The sequence below is a fragment of the Brassica napus genome, chromosome A3 (assembly GCF_020379485.1).
Source record: "Brassica napus cultivar Da-Ae chromosome A3, Da-Ae, whole genome shotgun sequence".
NCBI lineage: Eukaryota > Viridiplantae > Streptophyta > Magnoliopsida > Brassicales > Brassicaceae > Brassica > Brassica napus.
The window spans coordinates 30,159,187-30,181,495 of record NC_063436.1 but is presented as its reverse complement, the minus strand read 5'-3'; the positions used below and the strand labels follow the sequence as shown (position 1 = coordinate 30,181,495).

The 22,309-nt window shown below is 36.4% G+C and overlaps 2 protein-coding genes across 6 annotated transcripts; one reads left to right on the top strand and one right to left on the bottom strand.

The window, feature by feature from the left end:
* Positions 1 to 58: 58 nt before the first annotated feature.
* Positions 59 to 21,566, bottom strand: LOC106423364 (disease resistance protein UNI-like). Of its 5 annotated transcripts, XM_048766206.1 has the most exons (7): positions 21,343 to 21,559; positions 20,947 to 21,237; positions 20,769 to 20,841; positions 20,552 to 20,638; positions 13,170 to 13,238; positions 613 to 3,223; positions 59 to 245 (listed from the first exon to the last, which is right to left on the bottom strand). In XM_048766206.1, exons 6-7 carry the CDS (start codon positions 3,085 to 3,087, stop codon positions 231 to 233), a joined length of 2,490 nt encoding a protein of 829 aa, XP_048622163.1. In that variant the 5' UTR covers positions 3,088 to 3,223; positions 13,170 to 13,238; positions 20,552 to 20,638; positions 20,769 to 20,841; positions 20,947 to 21,237; positions 21,343 to 21,559; the 3' UTR covers positions 59 to 230. The 5 variants fall into 5 exon arrangements, 2 of the variants coding, with proteins under 2 accessions (XP_048622163.1, XP_013719593.1); XR_007327756.1 differs by lacking the exons at positions 59 to 245; positions 613 to 3,223 and adding an exon at positions 5,120 to 5,350 and having other exon boundaries at positions 21,343 to 21,566; XR_007327758.1 differs by lacking the exons at positions 59 to 245; positions 613 to 3,223 and adding an exon at positions 5,532 to 5,580 and having other exon boundaries at positions 21,343 to 21,566.
* LOC125591656 lies at positions 14,439 to 20,538 on the top strand. Its single transcript, XM_048766231.1, has 6 exons — positions 14,439 to 15,540; positions 15,642 to 16,585; positions 16,666 to 17,257; positions 17,357 to 18,012; positions 18,168 to 19,244; positions 19,334 to 20,538. The coding sequence occupies exons 1-6, from the start codon at positions 15,155 to 15,157 to the stop codon at positions 19,912 to 19,914; spliced, it is 4,236 nt and encodes a 1,411-aa protein (XP_048622188.1). The 5' UTR covers positions 14,439 to 15,154; the 3' UTR covers positions 19,915 to 20,538.
* Positions 21,567 to 22,309: the final 743 nt, after the last annotated feature.

The window sequence follows — 22,309 nt, the reverse complement described above, 5'->3', positions numbered from 1 at the left end:
TTTCCTAAGAGCATATAAACTGTTTGAAAAGTATACTTTTCTTTTTTGAAACACCAGGAGAATAATAACTTCTTTCAAGTGATACATTAATGTCTTACGTTAAACAACAGGAGAATGATAACATATTTCAAGCAATGATACAATCAATAATCCAAATGAACAACAACACATTAAGAAACTGGAAGAGAAAACATCAGAGATAGAAGCGTGGAGCCAGATTGAAAGGTGTTTTACATCTCTCTACCCTAATGAAAACCAAAACCAAAAGAAAAACAGAACACAAAGTTAGTGACATTTAGTTGGAACGCACTGAAATTGAAGGAACAACATACATATTCTAAATGTTTTCAGAAAAACATTTTCTGCAAAATCTTTTTTCATATATAATGTCTAAATTATATCAAGAATCTGAAAAGAAATTATAATCCGTCTCAAATTTTTTGATATTTTTTTCTTCTACCATATATTTCTTGCTTAACAAATGTGAAAGTAAGACAGAAGAAAGAGTTGTTGTTGGTTTGATCATTTGAAGAGATCATATCAGCCTAGTAATGTAATGATGCACACCTCATGCTAACATAGAGCGAGAGAGGGTAAGGAGAAAATAGTTACCAGACTGATTAAAGGCGAGAAACGATTTTTGGTATCTTCGTCCTCCCATTCAAGCTGAGCTTCCTCTTCAGGCTTCATTACTATCGAAAGCTCATCAACTCGTGAGACGCTTGTAGCATTTAATGGAAGCTTTCTCAGCTTGGGACACTCTAGTTTCACTATTTTCTTCAAAAATGGAAAGGGAAGATGAGTCCAGTAGATACTCTCCAGCTTTGGCAACCCTTCCAACAATATCATTTCTAGTTTCTGAAAAGGTGGTGAAGTACCTGTAACCTTTTTCGCTTTCTTTTTGTTTATAATCTCTTTCACCTCTTCTGAATTTCCAACGTGGAGTTTGACAAGATTCGGAGCAAACAGCAGCCAAGTGAGATCCGTCATGCCATTCAAGTCAACTATCCCCACGGTGGAGAGGTTGGTGAAGAAATATGGAACCGTCGGATTGTGTAAACCAGACGAATTTCTCTTGCTTTTCCTCCAGTTTTCATTGGTATCAATCTCTGAGACATCAATGTTTGTAACATTGATGTGACGGAGATTCTCCATACTCATCAGCAACGATAAGTAGATTGGTCTTAGCTGAACATCGAGGGTAATATTGAGACGACGAATACTCAGAGAATCGATGCACTTCGCCAGCCTTTGATCGCCTAACAGTTCCTCCAAGCCTGCGTCCGTAGATATACTAATGGTTAGGACTTGTAGATGCTCCAAGTGCTGCAGCTCCTTCACTAAGTTAACATCTCCATGAACTTTAGAATTAAGTAGTTTCAAACTTGTTAAACTCGACAGCTTTGATATCCCTCGGATACTACAAAGTCTTTCTGTACCAGTCAAATTCAGGTGAGATAGCTTCTTTAACCCTCGGAAACTAGCTGGCAGTTGACGTATATTTGTATAGGACACGTCAAGATACTGCAAGGAGGTCAGCTCTGATATCTGCTCTGGAAGTCCACCAATGATGTCATTTCTAGATAGATCCAAAACAACTAGCTTTTGCATAGATTGGATGAATTCACCTGATAGATAGTCCAAACCATTTTTCTGTAGGAGCAGAGTAGTAAGTTGAGAACACATGCTTATAGGTTGTGTTATATCTTTAATATGATTACCAATTAATGACATCCTTCTCACAGCTCTCCAATCCTTAACTTTTGGTACATCATGTAGTCCGACACCAGCTTGCACGACAAAACTCTCTTTCTGTTTCCCCAAATCCGATGCAATCCATAGAGCCATTTCTCGAATCACGTCATGCATCCCAACCTTTATTGTACCAAACTCCGTTAGTAGATTTGCACGGATAAGGGTACATAGTAGCTCATAACCTTTATTCACCGCTCTTTTCAAGACTTGGTACTCCCCGACGAATCCCTCGCATATCCAGCATTCTATCAAACTCTCTTTAACTATCTCATAGTCTTCCGGAAAGAGAGCACAATACAGAAAACAAGATTTGATATGTTCGTCCGCCAAGTTATCGTAGCTGTACTTCAGAACTGGAAGAATCTTATTTTCCATGTCGGAAAACTCTGCTGCGGATCTTGTCAAAACATAGTTTGCATGCTCCCATTCTTGTACTGTAGTTTTGTACGACATTGTCTCACCGATAACACTGAGCGCTAAAGGCAGACCATGGCATTTTTCAGCGACCTTCCTTGCAAGCTCGACAATGTTGGGATCTCTACTTAACGTACTCTCTCCAACCTTGATTCTAAACAACTCCCATGCTTGATCTCTTTCCAAACACTTGACTTGCATCGGTTCACGATCCCCCATCCTCCCACATACTTCCTTAGAACGCGTGGTGAATGCTACTTTGCATCCATTTTCTCTAGTCGGTTCCGGAACTCCGATGGCTTCTAAATCAACTTTCTCCCATATGTCATCAAGCATCAAAACAAACCGTGTCCCCTTTAAAACTCTATGCATCTCCGCGGCCTTATCACTTTCATCTTTCCGTGTCCACTGGTCGTCGCAAAGACGTAGCTTCTGTGCAATATCTTCTTGAAGCTTCGAGATACTTGCACCTTGAGACACCACGATCCAGATCACAACATCGAACTTACCAGACATCGTTGCAAACTTGTTGTGGATTTGTTTAAACAGGGTAGTTTTGCCTACACCACCCATTCCATGCAGACCCATGATTCCAACGTCCTCTTCCATTAGTCTTTCCCACGCCGTTTCGAGCATTTCTTCTTGACCAACCGTAGTCCGAGTAGGCCTCTCCACCACTTCACATATCATAGTCAACTCAGTAAGTTCTTGAAAGTTACCCTCTGATTTTAGTTTCTTAACCTCTTCCAACAACAAGAATACTCTTCTCCCATAGCTGTAGCTCAAACAAACGTTTTTTGAGCATATACCACATAGACACAGCTTTTGAAGCTGAGCAGGACTAGTACTAAGAGTATCATCAACCCGTGTATTGAAGCTCTCAACACGTGTAAGCCATACCTGGACAGGTTTAAGCATGTGTCGATGTTTTACCTTCTCTCTAGCTACTTTGTTCTTCACCACATCATGAATTGCTCTGAGATCTTCCGTTTCCCTTTGCAGATCCCTGAGATTCTTCTTGAGGTTTCCAATGTAACCTTTACTACATAAGACTCTAATGGCACGGTCCAGCGTCGCATCACAAGAAGGTTGGAAGGACATACAGTTCCCCATAGTGATAGAAGAACAGAGAAAATTATTTCAGTAGAGTTGGAATCTGAATGAACTGGTTTAGGATGAATTATTGGAGATAACAACTTTGCTTCAATACGACGAAAGACATTAACTATGCTTATTTCAGACCGCTCGTTTTCCATATGAAGACTTTGATCATTCTTACTTCAAGTCAACTAAAGTCCACATACCACTACTTTTTGGCAATAATACTGGCTTGCAATTTTAGCATATAGTAAAATTGGATATTTATTTCTGCCATGTTGGCAACGGAGTAGAGAAGACGTGTGAATGTGAATCACAAGTACAGCTTCGTTTGAACAGACAGGATCAGTTTTTTTTATGTATTAAAGGATTGTATTCCACTTTGGTTAGTACACAGAAAATACTTGTCCTGTAAGAGACAACCACTATTGATGATAGTTCATCTTAATAATATATGAATTTGATGTGTTTTTTCTTACTCAAAAACAATTGCATGTGCACTTTTGACTTGTATTATAGTTATAGGTCTGGAACTTCAGGAGGAAAACAGAAGTTAATACCTATAAGCAACAAGCACTTGGAGACTGGTAGATTTTTATTTGATCTACGCTACCTCGTATTATCCAAGTAATTAAATGTTACTCTCTCTCGGACAATTAGTTAAAAGTGATAGTTTTTTCATTAATTTTTTTTGGGTAAATATGTTACAGACAGGTTTTACATCCTGTTCTATAAAACATATTTTCCCTTATCACACAAGTAATCAAACATTTGTGAATTGATTGATGCTTATCTTGAAAGCTATAAAGAGCATTGATTAAAGATATAACTATTGAAAATTAACATAGTTATCAATACATTTTTATAAATCTTTGTTATATATCTTCATAAATAAAGGTTTTGCTCAACTAGTTTCTTGAATTTTACAATTTACTACTATTAAATAAATAAAAAGTTATTGAAAACACACAAAAAACTTTTCCTTGAAACAGTTTTTTTTTGCCAACACATTTATCTTTTTGGAATGGAGGTAGTATTAGGCTTTCCGTATTTTTTTCATCTTGTTCTATAAAACAATTGTTAGATTTTCCATGCACGTATGTATTGATTAATGCTGATCTGAAATTTTTTAAGAGAACCGATTGAATATAAATAATTTTTGAAAATTAACAGAAACATCTAAATATACAAGTCCACTACGTGTTTTGTCCGGATATGCGGGCGTAAATTTTTTTATGATTATGCGAACATAATTTTCTTACAAAAATTAACATGATAAGTTATTATTTACATTCTCAAAATGTTTAAATCAAACATCAAACTATTTGGATATGCAAATTCTTTTATCAAAATATATATGCTTATTATTTTGTTAAAATTTTTAAAACACTCAAATATTAAAATTATTTAAGAAAATATCTTTATAAATATATTTTTTCTTGATTAGTACTTAATTATAATTTTATATCTTATTTTTTAATTATAATAAAATATTACTTCTAGATAATAACAGAATATATATTTAAAAGTTATCTTATTTTTGTATAAATATTTTTTGATAATTTTATTATATTAATTAATAATAAATTATCTAATATATAACATATAAAACTAATATTAATACTATAAAAAAATTTGATTATAAAGAAGTTATACATAAGAATTTATTAACGGCAACGACGACTTTAACCACTCTAACTTTTAACGTGATAGATCGAATACGAAAAATCACTTCGCAAATAATAGTATAGATTGAGATAGACAAAGTATGTTCACGCTGTTAGAAAAAAAGATAAATTATGTACACAATACAATATATTAGCTGATCATCTAAATTAACCTCCAAGTCTACAATTTACAATAGTATGACGAAAAATATTTATTTTGGTTTGTAGGCATGTCAAGGGTCACAACGACGGAAAAGGTTTGCATCTCATTTTCCTTAAACCAGGCTCCAGAACTCCACCTGGTTTACTAGTTTCATATGCTACTACACATTTCATGAAAAGTGACTATTATGTCAAGAACCTACCATCATATTGGGATACTTCGAGCGCAAGTCCCAGTGAAATCAAATTTTGTCCTGACAATAAACAGAGTCTTTATTGTCATCTTCTTTGTGGTCTTGTCCTGAGAGATGAAGTTACAAGAGTGTGTGCTAACTTTGCTTCTATCTTGGTTCAAGGAATAACTTTTCTTGAAATATTTTGGAAAGAAATGTGCAGTAACATACGATCAGGTCAGCTTAGTGATTGGATCACGGATAGCTGCAGGGGATCTGTTTCCATTATACTTGGAGGACCTAATCCTCAGCTGGCAGATATAATAGAAGACATGCAACCAGAAATCATGGAAAGGTATCATTCCACAACTTTGGCCCAGAACCAAGTTTATCGAATGCACTTTTACAGGACAAATGTCTCAAAATATTCCATTATGTTAAGAACAATGTGGATTGCTAGTAACCATACCAAGGAGTAACCGACTATGTAGGATGCGTCCAGGCCCAAGTCCAAGACCACATCCGGATAGGAGAGAGAGGCGGCCAAAGCATGGACCGACCTTAGGGATTAGAAGTTTCCTTTTCCCTTCATGTTTATCTTTAAGGATATTTCCTATTTCCTTATTATCTTAGGATTTGTACTCTTTCCTATATCTTCATCAGACTCGACAACGTTATCATCGCGATCCTCAAGAGGGTCCGATTCTATACCTCTACGAAGACCAAAGGTATAAACATAATCTGAGAACATAGAATAAGAACAAAACCCTAATCCATCATTATGGAAACTATATTCTCGATGAAACCCTAAAATAAACTACAAGATTAAAATCGACAAGTCTTAAAACTAGAAAGATATATGATTCCAACTAGAACATAATTGTATGTTGATTGATTAAATCTGAAACCTGACAAACCCTAATGAAGGAATCGAAAACCCTAAACCCTAAAAGAAGTTAGAATCCGATTTTAAGATTGATCTTGCTTGTTTGATTTCTTGCTTGATTTGAGGTTTAGGATTGTTAGATTGTTTGAAATAATCTAACTAAGTATACAAATACTTAAGGCCTTGAAACCTTAACACAAGGTTGATAGAATTTAAAAGATTGGAAACCCTAGGTATTATAAAAGAAGTAAGTATAAGGTAGATTGCTTTACATGAATCCGAACATTGTATTGCATTCATAACTGATTGAAACAAGATCGACCAACATATAGATCACACGAATTTAGGTTGATTGCATTAGTAAACCTATAGAGCCGTGTGGTTCATGATTGATAGCACCATGGTCGATTAGTATTGTTTTGAATATCATAAATGCGTAAGACATGTTGTGGCCGAGCTTGCTTATATTCTGCGGCCACGTGATCACATTATGAACCTAAAATCTTATATGATAATGTGATTCAGATGTCGAAAATAGCAAACAGAGACTACACAGCCCTTAATCTCTCCGGAGACAATTACTTGCAGTGGACGCTAGATATAAGGATCAGTCTAAAGTCCAAGGGACTCGGTGATACTATCACCGAGGACAACAATGAGAATGAAAAGAATAGATACAGGGCCATAGGCCTTATGCGCCATCATCTCATTGAAGGTCTTAAAGATCAGTACATGACAATTGAGAATCCACTAGATCTTTGGAATGCTTTAAAGCATAGATATGATCACCAAAAGATGGTGTTGCTTCCAAAGGCAAGGCACGATTGGATGCATCTAAGGTTCTTAGACTATAAGTCTGTGGATGAGTACAATTCAGCCTTATTCAAAATAGTTTCAATACTAGGGCTTTGTGGTGAAGAAGTATCCGATATGATGATGCTTGAAAAGACCTATACGACTTTCAATCAGTCGAATTCTGTGTTGCAAGAGCAATATAGAACAAAAGGTTTTGCCACATACACTGATCTGATCTCATGTCTACTCTTGGCCGAGGCAAACAATGAGCTCCTAATGAAGAATAGTGGAGCCATACCGGCCGGGACAGCACCATTACCCGAAGCCCATGAGGTTGAAAAGAAAGATCCCAAAGAGACCAACTACGCCCAAGACAACAAGAAACCATACGGTAATGGCCGTGGTGGATACAAGAGGCGTGGACGTGATAACCAGAACGACCGAGACAGCTACTTGACCGGCCGGAAAGGAAACCACAATAACCGTGGTCGTGGTTCCAATTACGGCCGGGGTCGAGGCAGTTACGGCCGCGGACGAGGTGGCATATCCAAACCATCTTACACGTCCAAGTCTGTATGCCACAGATGCGGGATGGACAACCATTGGGCCAAGAACTGTAGAACTCCGAAACACTTGTGCGACCTCTACCAAGAGAGCCTCAAGAACAAGAATCCGGAGGCAAACATGATCCAAGAAAACGGTCAGGATGACAAAGGATATGGATATGATGCTGACAATGAATCCGACAAAGATAACAAAGATGACCTAATGGATTTTGAGACATCCGATTGTCTCAAGGACTAGTTTTCGAATCACATTGTCTTATTGCTTTATGTCTTTGATTTGGTGTTTTTATTTTATGTAATGACATTTATAATAATAAAAGTTTTAAAGATCTTATGAAGTCTCTAAAGTTTAGAAAATTTTATTTATAGAATGAATGATGAGATGAGTATACTTGTGGTGGATAGTGGCACAAGTCACACAATACTTAGAGACAAAAGGTACTTCATGAATCTCACAATGCAAAGTGCAAAGGTACATACCATTGGGGGTGAGGCTAGCCTGATTGAAGGTCACGGCCAAGCCTATGTGTTGATGCCCAAGGGCACTCACCTAGAGATCAAAACCGCCTTGTATTCCCCAAGCTCTAGAAGAAGCTTATTGAGTTTCAAGGATATAAGATTGAATGGTTTCCATCTTGAAACATGGGAAGAAGGAAACAAAGAGTTCCTTAACATAACTTCGATCACCAAAGGCAATAAGAAGATCCTAGAGACTATGCCCGCAATGTCTACTGGTCTATACTATGCAAGGATCAGTATGATCGAGACAAATGCCTCCGAGCTATTCACTTTATGGCATAACCGGCTTGGCCATCCCGGAACAGGAATGATGCGAAAATTGATGATGAATTCACAAGGGCAGATGTTTAAAGGAGTGATCCCACGCCATCTCACATGTGCAGCATGTGCACAAGGAAAACTCATAACTAGGCCATCACCAGCCAAGGTCAATAAAGAAACCTTAAACTTTCTGGAAAGGATTCAATGAGACATATGTGGACCAATACACCCACCTTGTGGGACGTTTAGATACTTCATGGTCCTCATTGATGCATCGACCAGATGGTCGCATGTGTGTCTACTATCCACACGGAACCTAGCCTTTGCACGGCTGCTTGCTCAGATGATAAGGCTGAGAGCACACTTTTCAGACTTCCCTATTAAGACTATACGTCTAGACAATGCTGGTGAGTTCACGTCCAAAGCGTTTAATGAATACTGTATGTCCATGGGGGTAAGAGTAGAACACTCTGTGGCACATGTCCATACACAGAACGGCTTGGCCAAATCCTTCATTAAACGTATCCAGCTGATAGCCCGGCCACTGCTTATGAAGTCTTAACTTCCGGTATCAGCATGAGGACATGCGGTTTTACATGCAACGGAAATGATTCGCATCAGGCCATCTAGTGAGCATAGATATTCACCATCCCAACTACTTACGGGTCATGAGCCAGACGTGTCCCACATCAAGACATTCGGATGTGCCGTCTACGTTCCAATCGCTCCACCACAGAGAACTAAGATGGGACCACAAAGGAGGATGGGAATATACGTAGGATATGATTCCCCAAGCATTATAAAGTATCTTGAGCCAACAACCGGTGATTTGTTTAAGGCCAGATAGGAAGACTCACAGTTTGATGAGTCCACATATTCGTCCTTAGGGGGAGATAATAGCCGGTTGATTACAAAAGATTTAGAATGGTTTAGACCATCAACATCTTGGCAAGATCCTCGGACTAAAGATTGTGATTTAGAAGTCCAAAAGATTATACATCTTCAAGAGCTAGCTAATAGACTGCCAGATACATTTGCTGACCCAAATAGAGTAACAATATCACACATCCCGGCTTGTAATGCACCTATAAGATTAGACGTCCAAGATGGACAAGGTCAAGTGGCTACAGAGTCTAAGCAACGTTTAAAACGTGGTAGACCAATTGGTTCCAAAGACAAACAGCCTCGGAAGTCCAAGAGAGGTGTTGGATCCGAGAGCATCAAGGAAACCGTCCAGGACATAGATGGACCGGTCGAGTCGACCAGGACGGTCGAGCCAAGCGTACCGGCCACACCCGATGATCCGGCCGTTCCTCAAAGTTAGGTCCGGGACGCTGGGCTTCACGGGACACAAGAGCCAGACAACCAAGAGATCTCTATAGACCATGTAATGTCTGGAAAACAATGGAACAGAAAAGATATCAACGTTGATGATTTATTTGCATACAAGGTAGCACTTGAGATCATGGATAAAGATGAGGATCTAGAACCCACGTCCATACAAGAATGCATGCTAAGATCAGATTGCATCAAATGGAAAGAAGCTATAAACGTGGAGTTAGAATCACTGAGAAAGAGAGGCGTTTTTGGCCCTATAACCTTAACACCAAGAGATGTCAAACCAGTGGGGTACAAATGGGTCTCTGTAAGGAAGAGAAACGAGAAAGGAGAAGTAGTGAGATACAAAGCACGGCTTGTAGCACAGGGATTCTCACAAAGACAAGGAATAGACTATGAGGAGACTTACTCCCCTGTGGTGGATGCGACTACACTAAGATATCTAATCAGTCTGGCCGTGAAAGAAAACATTGATTTACGCCTAATGGATGTAGTAACTGCATACTTATACGGACCACTGGATAATGAGATACATATGAGAGTTCCAGAGGGTATTGAGCTCAAAGACAAGAAAGGTTCTCGAGAACAACATTGCATTAAGTTGAATAAAGCCTTATATGGTTTAAAGCAATCAGGTCGAATGTGGTACAATAGATTATCCGAGTACCTAGTGAAAGAGGGTTATAAGAATGATCAATAAGTCCATGTATATTCATAAAGAAATTCGACAGCAAGGGCTATGTGATAATGTCAGTTTATGTGGACGACCTGAATATAATAGGAACCTCTGGAGAGATTTCCCAAACCGTTGAATGTCTAAAGAAAGAATTCGAGATGAAAGACTTAGGAAAAACTAAGTTCTGTTTGGGATTACAGTTTGAGTATAAGGAGAATGGAATCCTTGTGCACCAAGAAACTTATACAGAAAAGATACTCAAGCAATTCAATATGGACCAGGCTCATCCCTTGTCGTGTCCTATGGTCGTGAGATCCTTAGACCTTGAGAAGGATCCATACGGACCTAAGAAACCGGACGAGGAAGCACTCGGATCGGAGGTGCCTTACCTAAGTGCCATTGGGGCCTTAATGTACTTGGCTAGTCATACTAGACCGGACATAAGCTTTGCCGTGAGCTTATTATCAAGATTTGGTTCATGTCCGACTTTGAGGCACTGGAACGGAGTGAAACAACTGTTCAGATATCTGCAAGGAACAAAGGATCTCGGTTTGTTCTACACCAACCGGCCAGGAGAGAGCATGGTCGGATATGCAGATGCTGGGTACTTATCTGACCCACACCAGGCTGGATCTCAAACAGGATATGTGTTCATACACAGTGGAGCCGCAATATGCTGGTGTTCAACAAAGCAATCCTTAGTGGCCGCAATAAGTACTGTCTCTTTATTTGATTTGCGTTTTAGATTAAAGTAATTTTGTTATGTTATTGAATCAGATATAATTGGACAAGTGGTCGATCTTGGAAGAATCATGATGGTTGAAGTTAAGGGCGAGGATAGGAAGAGAGTTTTGTTTCGTTTGCGTGATACAAGGTATTGTTCGGCTCGACCCTTAATTATATTGGATATAACTTAGGACTGGATTTAGTTGTCTCCTAAACCTTTTTCTGTTTGTTGTAATTATTTTAAAACAGTGGTAATGAAGTAGCATGTTGCTTATGGGGACAATACGCTGAGCAAATTGAATCCCATATTGCAGAATCCAATGATGATACTATTATATGTTTGATCCGCTTTGCCAAAATCAGCGAATTTAGAGGTATATCTATATTATAAAAGTGGAAATTGGATGGTGTATGTTTGTATTAGATATTGATCCAAAGCTGTTTATACATTGTGATAATTACATAGGCGAGATGCAAATCACCAACGCGTATGATGCTTCACTTTTGGTGCTCAACCCAACAATGGACGAAGCTATTGATTTTAAACAGAAGTAAGTTGCTTTAGTTTGATCTAATCGAAGTTGTAATGATTTAAAACTGAAGTAAATGAATTTGCTTTAATCTGAAACAAGTTCTTTTCTATTTTTACACAAATAAACCTGACTATATTTATTTCCAGGATGATGCAAGTTGATCTTCCCTTAGCTCTTTTGGGTAACAGTGATGAAAAAAAGATTGTGAAGCAAGTAAAGGTTGCTTGGAATGAGGTTGACGTTAAGTGTATTTCTGAGATTTTGATTTCAGATGAGGTAACAGAACACACCCTTTACTTCTTTACAACTTTAGTCTATCCTATTTTTATTTGTTAACAATATTTAATGTCCTAATCATCAAGGTCGAGTCTGGTAAAATCATTTGTACAATCGAAGCTATCAACACAGATTGGGGTTGGTACTATTTTGGATGTAAGAGACACAACCGACGTGTGACCAAGGTTGGTAGGAAAGGCGGTCAAAAGATGGTCCAATCTGACAAGCCACAATTCTATTGTGAAGTGTGTCATTCAAACACATTGGTTGTCGAACCCAAGTATGTGTTTGGTTGCTTGACTGTTATTTAAATTTTCAGATATTGTAATGATTTTAATAGCAAAATTTAGATCGTGTTTATCTACTTTTGTTTTACATTTTGAAAACCTGCAGGTATAAGCTTCATGTGTTTGTGAAAGATGACACTGGTGAATCTGAGTTAATGTTGCTTGATACTGTGGCTACAACTATTATTGGTAATAAAGCTGAGGAACTTTGGGATGGTTCATATGCTGAGGTAATTATAGTGATGTCCTGAGATAAATATTTGACAATAATTATTTCAAAATTTTCTATTAACTAGCCTTATTATCTTACAGATTGAAGACCCAGAGATTCTACCTATTCCTATCAAAAATTTGGTTGGAAAATCGTTTTGTTTCGGTCTTTCCATCACAAGTGATAATGTAAACAACGGATCAACTACTTTTAAAGTGGCTGAGGTCTGGTCTGGGGATCATATTCATAGAATCGAATCACTCTCAGAACCAGTATCTCTAATTGGGTCCACTTCATCTACTCTGTCTACCGGTGAGGTAAGAAGTTTGTTATTTTATAACCTGACTAACATATGATTTAGATTGTTTGGACCTAAAAGTTTTTCTAAACTTAGGTTCCGTGCATTGATTATAACAAAGAGAGTTCATCTGAAGATGTTACAACACCTTTCTCTAAGCGTAAGGAAGGAGATGCTGAGCTTAATGACATGAATTCTACATCTAAGAAGTTATGTTCTAAGAACATCAAAATGGAGAAGACAAAGGAAGATTAGTTATGTGAGGGAGATGCTTGGCCTTATCTATGCTGAATTTGAAGTTTTCGTTTTTTTTTTTTGTTGTTTTGGAATTTCCCGTTTGTTTTTGCATTTGGTTTTGTTTTTAGTACTTTCATTTAAATCCTATTTTAATCAATAAAGTTGGCTTTTCAAACTAATCATGTCAAATAGTCTCTATAAGAACCTAACCTGCAACTTAACATGTAACACTCGCACTAAAACCTATTTTATACTACAAACTTTTACTATCTCAGATCGTTTCGAAAATACCTATTTATGCTGCTTGGAAAGCCAATCTCGCCGATGTAATCGCCATCCCTTCAGCTCTATCTTGCTCATCTAAATTTTGGGAAATGAAAACCATGAAGAAAGTTAAATTTTCACTTCAATTAAGAAAATAAATAATTTTTTTCGAATCAACCAAAAAAATCCAAAAAAAATCGAGATCCTCATCAAAGATATTCTGTTACCATAACTTAAATAAAAGTAATTAACTAACAACTATATTTATGCTAAAAATGCCTTAAATAATATCTTCTAAATCTTCATCAAGCGTCATTTCAATGAGCACCAGTACAGAATTGCACTCTTGTGTTGTTCTGTATTACCAACTATGAAAAGAAAAACAGAGGTTCCCAAAAAACTCTCTCACAACGCGAATGAGAGAACCGGTCATCAACACGAAAGGCATCACTTCAAACACTCTGTTAGTCTAGAACGTCAATCACTGTCGGCAAATAAGGCCATACAAGAAATGAATGTTCAATCATATGTTGCTGTCCGTTCTGTTTTTAAAAGGATCTTTGATTGTCTTGGTGAACAACATATTTCTAAGAACGCTAATGTGCAAGAAGGTCTCACTACCAGCACACCCAAAAACCCAGAACAGAAACGCAGATGTGTTCTAGGTAAATATTCCTTTCAAAATTATTTAAATTGATCTTTAAAAGATATTTATAATACATTAGCAATTTTCACATAATTTCACTGGTTTTTATCATTCTCTTTATTGAAGGTGTGGATTTGGTGTCAAACCTGTTTCAAATTACTCCTCAACAGAGAAGCTGTGTGTCAGCTTTATCATGTAATTCAATATATGTTTCACTAGAAGATCTGTTAAGCTATATTCGAGAACACAACATTATATCAAAATATTATATGTAATATTTGATTTTTTATGTAGCTCAAGATTTGAGGTCAACAGAAATAAACCCAGTTCACTTTCCAAACCAGTGTCTACAGAGTAAGAACAAAAGACGAATTCTCGATGACATTACCAATACGTATCAAACACCTATTAGTAATAAGAGGAATGCCCGAGATCATCTATGTACAAGCACACCAAAAACACCAAGTACCAAACGTAGATGTGTTCTCGGTAATGTCTTAGAAAACTACATAATCATTTTTCTACATGAATTTTTGCAATAAGCCATGCCCATATAAGATTGCTCATGAACTTGAAACATAATGGTTGCAGGTGTGTCTTCAGCGTCAAACCAAACTAAAAATACTCCTGAACCGAAAAGTTGTTTGACTGCTTTCGCATGTAAGAAGATATATGCTAATGATCCTGCGGTTTACTTCTGTTCATTATATCTAGAATGTTATTTGTAGTCAAACAACTCATGTTTTATTTATTTTCTAGCCCAAAACACCCATGTCCAAAACCAGAGGAAGCAGCAAAAAAGCAAAACATCAGTTCGAAATGACATTACTAATGTAGATGAGACTTTCACATATCATACTGTTGAAACCTCTGAAAATACGTCAGATCAAATTGGGGTTGATCACACTGAATATGACGAAGAAGAAATGGCTGATTGTGATGTTGATATTGAAGGTGATTACTTAATTTAAAATTTAATATATTTATGTGACAGAATATCATTTTCTATGTCCTAACTTCATCTATTTGCTTTTAACAGGAATAATTGAAGAAATTGATGCTGAGCTAGAGTTTGATGTTAGCTCGCAGGAAAGCACAGATTCTGAGTATGATGATATCGAGTTAGATGTCTCTATTGGCGAAAAAAAAAACAGAGCGCAAAAGAAGTCAGTAGAAAAATAAAACCTCCTACAAAGAGTTCTAAATGTAAATCAACAGGTACACCATTAATTTTGTGTTTACGCGATTTCCATTATTATTATTATACCTGCAGTCTTATTAAAAAGTACTTTGCGTTCTTTTAACATATACAGATTATATAGATGAGGGCGATCCATCTTACACATGTTCCCATTGTGGTGCTATTATGTGGTATGGAGAACGAATTAACAGACGCAGAAATACATGTACTCCTTCATTTAGTCTATGTTGTGGGCAAGGTCAAGTCGTGCTTCCCTTTCTAAAAGAGCCACCAGAAGTACTAAAGGGATTAATTTATGGAGAGGACAAGCGAAGCAAACATTTTCAGAAAAATCTAAGACCTTATAATATGGTTTTCTCTTTTACTTCGCTTGGAGGCAAAGTTGAAAGATCAGTGAAGAAGGGACTTGGTCCAGATATGTTTCAGTTGCACGGAGAAAATTACCATCTACTGGGAAGTTTAAGACCACCAGATGGTAATAGCGCCAAATTTGGTCAGTTATACATAGCTGACACTGAAAATGAAGTGAAAAACCGAGCCAATTGTTTGAGGTAACCATATATGCTTTCAACTGTTGATTGTTTTATGATTTGAGATATAAAATCATAGTACTGTTCTAACATTTCTTACATTAATTCTATTGATTTGGCAGCAATAGTCGCCTGGCTGGACAAGTAAAAAAAAGTGATACTTTGAGGGAAGAAATCATTAAGGCTTTGGTGGACATGTTAAATGAAGTGAATCCCTATGTCAAGAATTTCCGATCTGCGAGAGAAAGATTTGATACAAATCCAGAGGATGCATTTCACATGAGGATTATTAGTGATAGGCTCAGAGATGGAAGGACATATAATACACCCACAGCATCTGAAGTTGCTGCATTAATTCCAGGAGATTTTAATCTTGATATGGATAAAAGGGATATAGTGCTTCAGCAACACTCAGGAAAGCTTAAGAGAATTAATGAAATTCATGCTTCCTATCTAGCACTTCAGTATCCTCTATTGTTTGCATATGGAGAAGATGGTTTCAGACTTGGGATTAAGAAAGGTGTTACTGAAGCTACCAAAAAACAGAAGAAAGCTACAATTAGTATGAGGCAATTCTTTGCATACCGTCTTCACGAACGAAAGAATGAGTCAGGCCATCTCCTTCATGCTAGACGTTTATTTCAGCAGTTTTTGGTTGATTCCTACACCACTATAGAGTCTAATCGTCTGCGCTATCTTAAGTTGAATCAGTCTACATTGCGATCTGATAGTTTTGATTCTATTAAAGAGTCAGAAAGTGCTGGCAAGACTAATATGAATGAACAAGGGACAGAGTTTGTATTGCCAGCTTCTTTCACTGGTGGTCCTAGATACATGAAGAACAATTATTTGGATGCTATGACCATTTGTAAGCATTTCGGATTTCCTGATCTTTTCATCACTTTTACATGCAATCCTAGATGGCCAGAGCTCACCAGATTCCTTAAGACTAGAAAGTTGAACCCAGAAGACAGACCGGAAGTGATTTGTAGGATGTTCAAAATGAAACTTGAATCGTTGATGGATGATTTAACTAAAAAGCACATTCTTGGGAAGACAGTCTCATGTGAGTTAACCCAACTATATTTTGTCGATTGAGGAGTTAATAATATAGATATTATACTTACTAATAATGTTTATTTGCAGCTATGTATACAATAGAGTTTCAGAAACGTGGTCTCCCTCATGCACACATTCTTCTGTTCATGCATCCCAGTTACAAGCTTCCGACAACAGACGATATAGACAAGATCATTTGTGCGGAAATCCCTAATAAAACAGAAGAACCTGATCTTTATGATGTTGTTAAAGATATGATGATGCATGGACCATGTGGGGCTGCGAATATGAATTCTCCATGTATAGAGAATGGATTATGCTCTAAAGGATATCCTAAACCATATGCTGAAAGGACAACGGTTAATAGAGATGGGTTTCCTATATACAGAAGGCGAGAGCAAGTGGAGAATTATGTTGAAAAGAGCGGTGTCAAATGTGATAATCAGTGGGTTATTCCTTACAATAAAGAACTCTCTCTTCGGTACCGAGCTCACATTAATGTAGAATGGTGCAACCAAGCCGGCTCAATTAAATACTTATTTAAGTATATTAATAAGGGGCAAGATCGTGTCACTGTGGCTGTAGAACCTCCTGAGCATGTTGTTACGAACCAGTTGGGAAGTGTCGATGGAAGTGTCGAGACAAAAAGAAATGAATTCAAAGATTTCTTCGACTGTAGGTAATTAACAGGATTTCGTTTCATTTTTTATTGAACCGTTTCAATATAGATGCTTATATATTTTATGACATCAGATTTACATTTGTTTTTTTTTTGTAGATATGTTTCTGCGTGTGAAGCTGGATGGAGAACTTACAGTTTTTCAATTCATTACAGATCCACTGCAGTAGAAAAGCTTAGTTTTCATCTGCCTGGAAAACAACATGTTATATTCAGAGGTAAAGATAAGATGGAAGTAGTGGTTAGTCGTAAACTCATTGAGAATACAATGTTCTTAGCTTGGTTTGAGTTGTGTAAGATCGATTCACTGGCTAGAACAATCACATATGTTCAAATTCCCAACTTCTTTACTTTCGATAAGAGTAAGAAGAAATTCAAAAGAAGGAAAAGGGGATTTAGCATTGGGAGGATTAACTATGCTCCACGTAAACAGGAAGATGCTTACTATCTTCGTGTGTTGTTGAACTACGTCAAAGGTGCTACCAGTTACGAAGACATAAAAACTTTTGAAGGTGTCCTTCATGAAAGCTACAAAAAAACATGTTTTGCACGTGGCGTATTAGATGATGATCACGAGTATATTGATGATCTGTTGAGGAGAAGTTATGATAGCTCTGCAAGTGATCTACGGCATGTGTTTGCTATGATGCTTAATAATGATAGTTTAGAGTCACCGGAAAATGTTTGGGAACATACGTGGGAGTGTCTATCAGATGATATTGAGTATAATCGGAGAATATATTTCAACCGACCAGGTTTGTCTTCACTGCGAAATCTTATTTTAAATTTCTACGGATTATATATATATATATATATATATATATATATATATATATATATTTTTATTTATTTTTTGTTTCGTAAGTGAGTTGTTTCTGTTGTTAACATCAGTGTGTGTTTATTTGTCTAGGACTTGTGTTAAGTGATGAGGACAAGAAAAAATATGCTCTACAGGAGATTGAAAAGCTGTTGAGGCGTAATGGTGATTCGCTTGAGAGATTTACTTCAATGCCAAAGGTCCTAGAATCAAGTATTAACGATTCGAATGTCCTTATATTAGATGAGCGTAGTTATCCGCGTGAATCATTGTTGGAAACTCTTGACAGAGATGTTCCAAAGATGACAGATGAACAAAGAAAAATCTTTGATGAGATTCTTAGAGCTGTCAGTACAGGAACAGGAGGAACGTTTTTTGTTTATGGATTTGGTGGGACTGGTAAAACTTTCCTATGGAAGTTACTATCAGCAGCTATTAGAGTTAAAGGAGATATTGTTCTTAATGTTGCATCGAGTGGAATCGCTTCTTTGTTGTTACCTGGTGGTAGAACTGCTCATTCGAGATTTGGGATACCTCTTAATCCTGATGAGTTTTCATCATGTACTATTGCTCATGGAACAGATCAAGCTAATTTAGTGAAAGAGGCATCACTGATTATATGGGATGAAGCACCCATGATGAACAAGCACTGTTTCGAAGCTTTGGATAGAAGTTTGTCTGATATTGTTGGGAAACACAAAAACAAACCTTTTGGTGGAAAAGTTGTTGTTTTTGGAGGTGATTTTAGACAGGTTCTACCTGTAATAAATGGAGCTGGTAGAGCCGAGATTGTTTTGGCAACATTAAATTTTTCTTATCTATGGGAGCACTGTAAAGTTCTGAAACTGACAAAGAACATGCGATTGTTATCTGGTTGTTTGACACCTGAAGAGGCAAAGGATCTTAAGGACTTCTCAGAGTGGATATTAAAAGTGGGAGAAGGCAAACTCGCAGAACCTAATGATGGTGAAGCTGAGATTGATATTCCTTCAGAATTTTTGATTACCAACTTTGAAGATCCCATAGAAGCTATCAGTAAAGCCGTGTATGGTGATTATTTATCATTACAAGAAAACAAAGAACCAAAATTCTTCCAAGAAAGAGCCATTCTATGTCCTACCAATGAAGATGTCAATATGGTCAATGATTACATGTTGGATAAGCTTGATGGTAATTACATAAATTGTGCCATCGATTTAAATTTATAGCTCACTTCTATTCATAATTGTTTACTAATTAAGTGTTTAATAAAATTTCAGGTGAAGAAAAGATTTATATCAGTGCAGATAGTATTGACCCAATTGATAAAAGTTCATTGAATGATGAAGCTCTTGGTCCTGATTTTCTCAACAAAATAAAGGTTTCTGGTTTGCCAAACCATAGCCTTAGACTCAAGGTCGGATGTCCTGTTATGGTTCTAAGAAACATAAATCCTACAGCTGGGTTGATGAATGGAACAAGACTACAGATCACTCAACTTATGGATTTTATGGTTAAAGCTAAGATCATTACAGGAGAAAAGGTCGGGGATACAGTATATATTCCTAGATTGATAATAACACCATCAGACACCAGATTGCCATTTAAAATGCGCAGAAGGCAATTGCCTTTGGCTGTGGCTTTCGCAATAACCATTAACAAAAGTCAAGGGCAATCACTATCTGAAGTTGGTCTATTTCTACCAAGACCTGTGTTTTCACATGGACAGCTATATGTCGCTGTTTCTAGAGTCACTTCAAAGAAAGGATTGAAAATTCTGATTGTTGACAAAGATGGTAAACCTAAGAAAAAAACTACTAACGTGGTTTTCAAAGAGGTTTTTAATAACCTGGGAGAGTAGTAGTGATAAGGTATTCTATAGGTTAACTTCTTATAATCCACTTTTATGTTTTTTCTGTTTTCTATTGTTGTAGATATAAAAATATTTTAACCTTTGGAACTATTTTTTGGTACATGCAGGTTCAACTATCGTTGCTGTTAAAGTGTCAACTGTTGAAGTGAAATAGTGATGTGGATTCTCTTTTACAATCTGTAAAGGTAACCGTATTTTGTAATCACATTTCTTATTTGTGCATGACCAGAAATTGTTTGATCCGTTAATACAATTTCTTTTGCTTTCATTATTCAGACCAGCATGATGGTTTTTCAAGCTTGGAGTTCAGGAAACATGGTTCAGAAGATGGTGGTTTTAGTTTTAAAGTGTTTTTCATGAAGCTGTTAAAGTAATACTTATAGAGTGGATATGCTTTAATTTTAGACAAATTACGTTTTCTTTTAATTAGTGTTTTTTTTTAAAAGATAGAATTTTGAATTGATTTGTTAGCTATAACACATTAATTCACAACAACCTATATATGAATCAGTATTCAACCAATACTAAAGCATATAGTACTATGTAAGGCAGTGGTTCAATCTTAATCCTAAATCCACATGATACTACATTGCTTTCATCTCAGATAAGTAATCGAGTTACTAACCTTGAATTGTTGTTTACTTTCTCTGTTTCAGCATGTGAGAGTAACTTCTTTCCGCTCAATTTGTGGTTGGTCATTCTTCCACATGTTCTGAATATAAAAAAAAATACAACCACCGTTCAATACATTAGAAAAGTACAAATCTACGTCCATTTGCATAGAGTAATCTCTCAAACTTTGATAAATAAGTATAAACACCTAAAAAATCAGTGGTGCTTACTTCTTTTCACCAGTGCTCTTATCACGAACATCACTGTCTTCCACCTCCACTGGCTTGCCAAAGAGACAATACTCTGTAAAAGCAACCTCATGAAACTCCTCTGATGGAACTTCCCGATCTATCAACTTCACTACAGCAAAGCAACTAAGGAATTAAATAACTAAAATCAGAAAATCACCTCTTCCCATACATGAACATGAACTATCCTCCCAGCAAGGACAGGTTCAACAAGGCGACTCCAATATCTGAATCAATGCTGTTCACACAAAATGAAATTGGACAAGAAACATTATTACCACATGACTATACAGCTACCAAATTCTATAAGTAACTGAATAATTATAAAAAATACTTTCCTCTTTATATCCACTGTTCGTCTTCTCCTCCGAAGCAAGGTTTGTTAGGATATGAGTTTTTATAAGCAGATCTTCAATAGTTAGTTTCGTCTGTGATGACTCGTGCTCCCGTTCTACGTGATTTAGATCCACACCCATGTTATATAAGAAATAAAACAAAACCTACATATCATAATTATCAGAAATCGATTGAAAATAAAAACAGAAAATCTCCAAACCTTTATATGCTACTGAGAAGCACTAGCGATCTCCATATGTATTCTTAGTATGGATTGAGAATCATAAGATTTCGGTCTCTATGTCCCAGATGCCGGAGAGAACAAAGAAGTCGAATCTCATCTTTGATTTGTAGAAAAAAAAGTTTGTTTACTTTCACCGTTTGTTCGCGGAAAAAAAAGAAACAGAAACCTAAAGGGCTTTTTTTAATCATACTTTATCTTGGCCCAAATAAAAATTAAAACGTTAATAGCCCAATTCATAAATGTAATTTCATTTTCATTTTCATTGATATTGTGATTATTATTTTCTTAGGAGAAATGATTTATGAAAATAAATATATATTATTAAAAACAATTTCTGTACAACAATTAAATTCAATTGTGAGATATAGATTTTGTTTATATAAAATTGGATATTTTTTATATAATATTGTTATTTAATAAACAGTAAACATTAATTTTAATATGATAGATAGATTATGACATATATATGATATATATGTAATGTAAATTTATAACAAAATATGGAACACTTAGAATGAAAAAAAATATTTATAAAAAAAAATTTAATACCGCTATTCAATTGCATTATGAAATGATGACACATCTAAAATATATAATGTTCACACAAAAATAAGATCAATTTATTAAGAAAACAAATACCCGTGCGGGCGTACGGGTCAAAATCTAGTTTTCCTTAAACCAGGCTCCAGAACTCCACCTGGTTTACTAGTTTCATATGCTACTACACATTTCATGAAAAGCGACTATTATGTCAAGAACCTACCATCATATTGGGATACTTCGAGCGCAAGTCCCAGTGAAATCAAATTTTGTCCTGACAATAAACAGAGTCTTTATTGTCATCTTCTTTGTGGTCTTGTCCTGAGAGATGAAGTTACAAGAGTGTGTGCTAACTTTGCTTCTATCTTGGTTCAAGGAATAACTTTTCTTGAAATATTTTGGA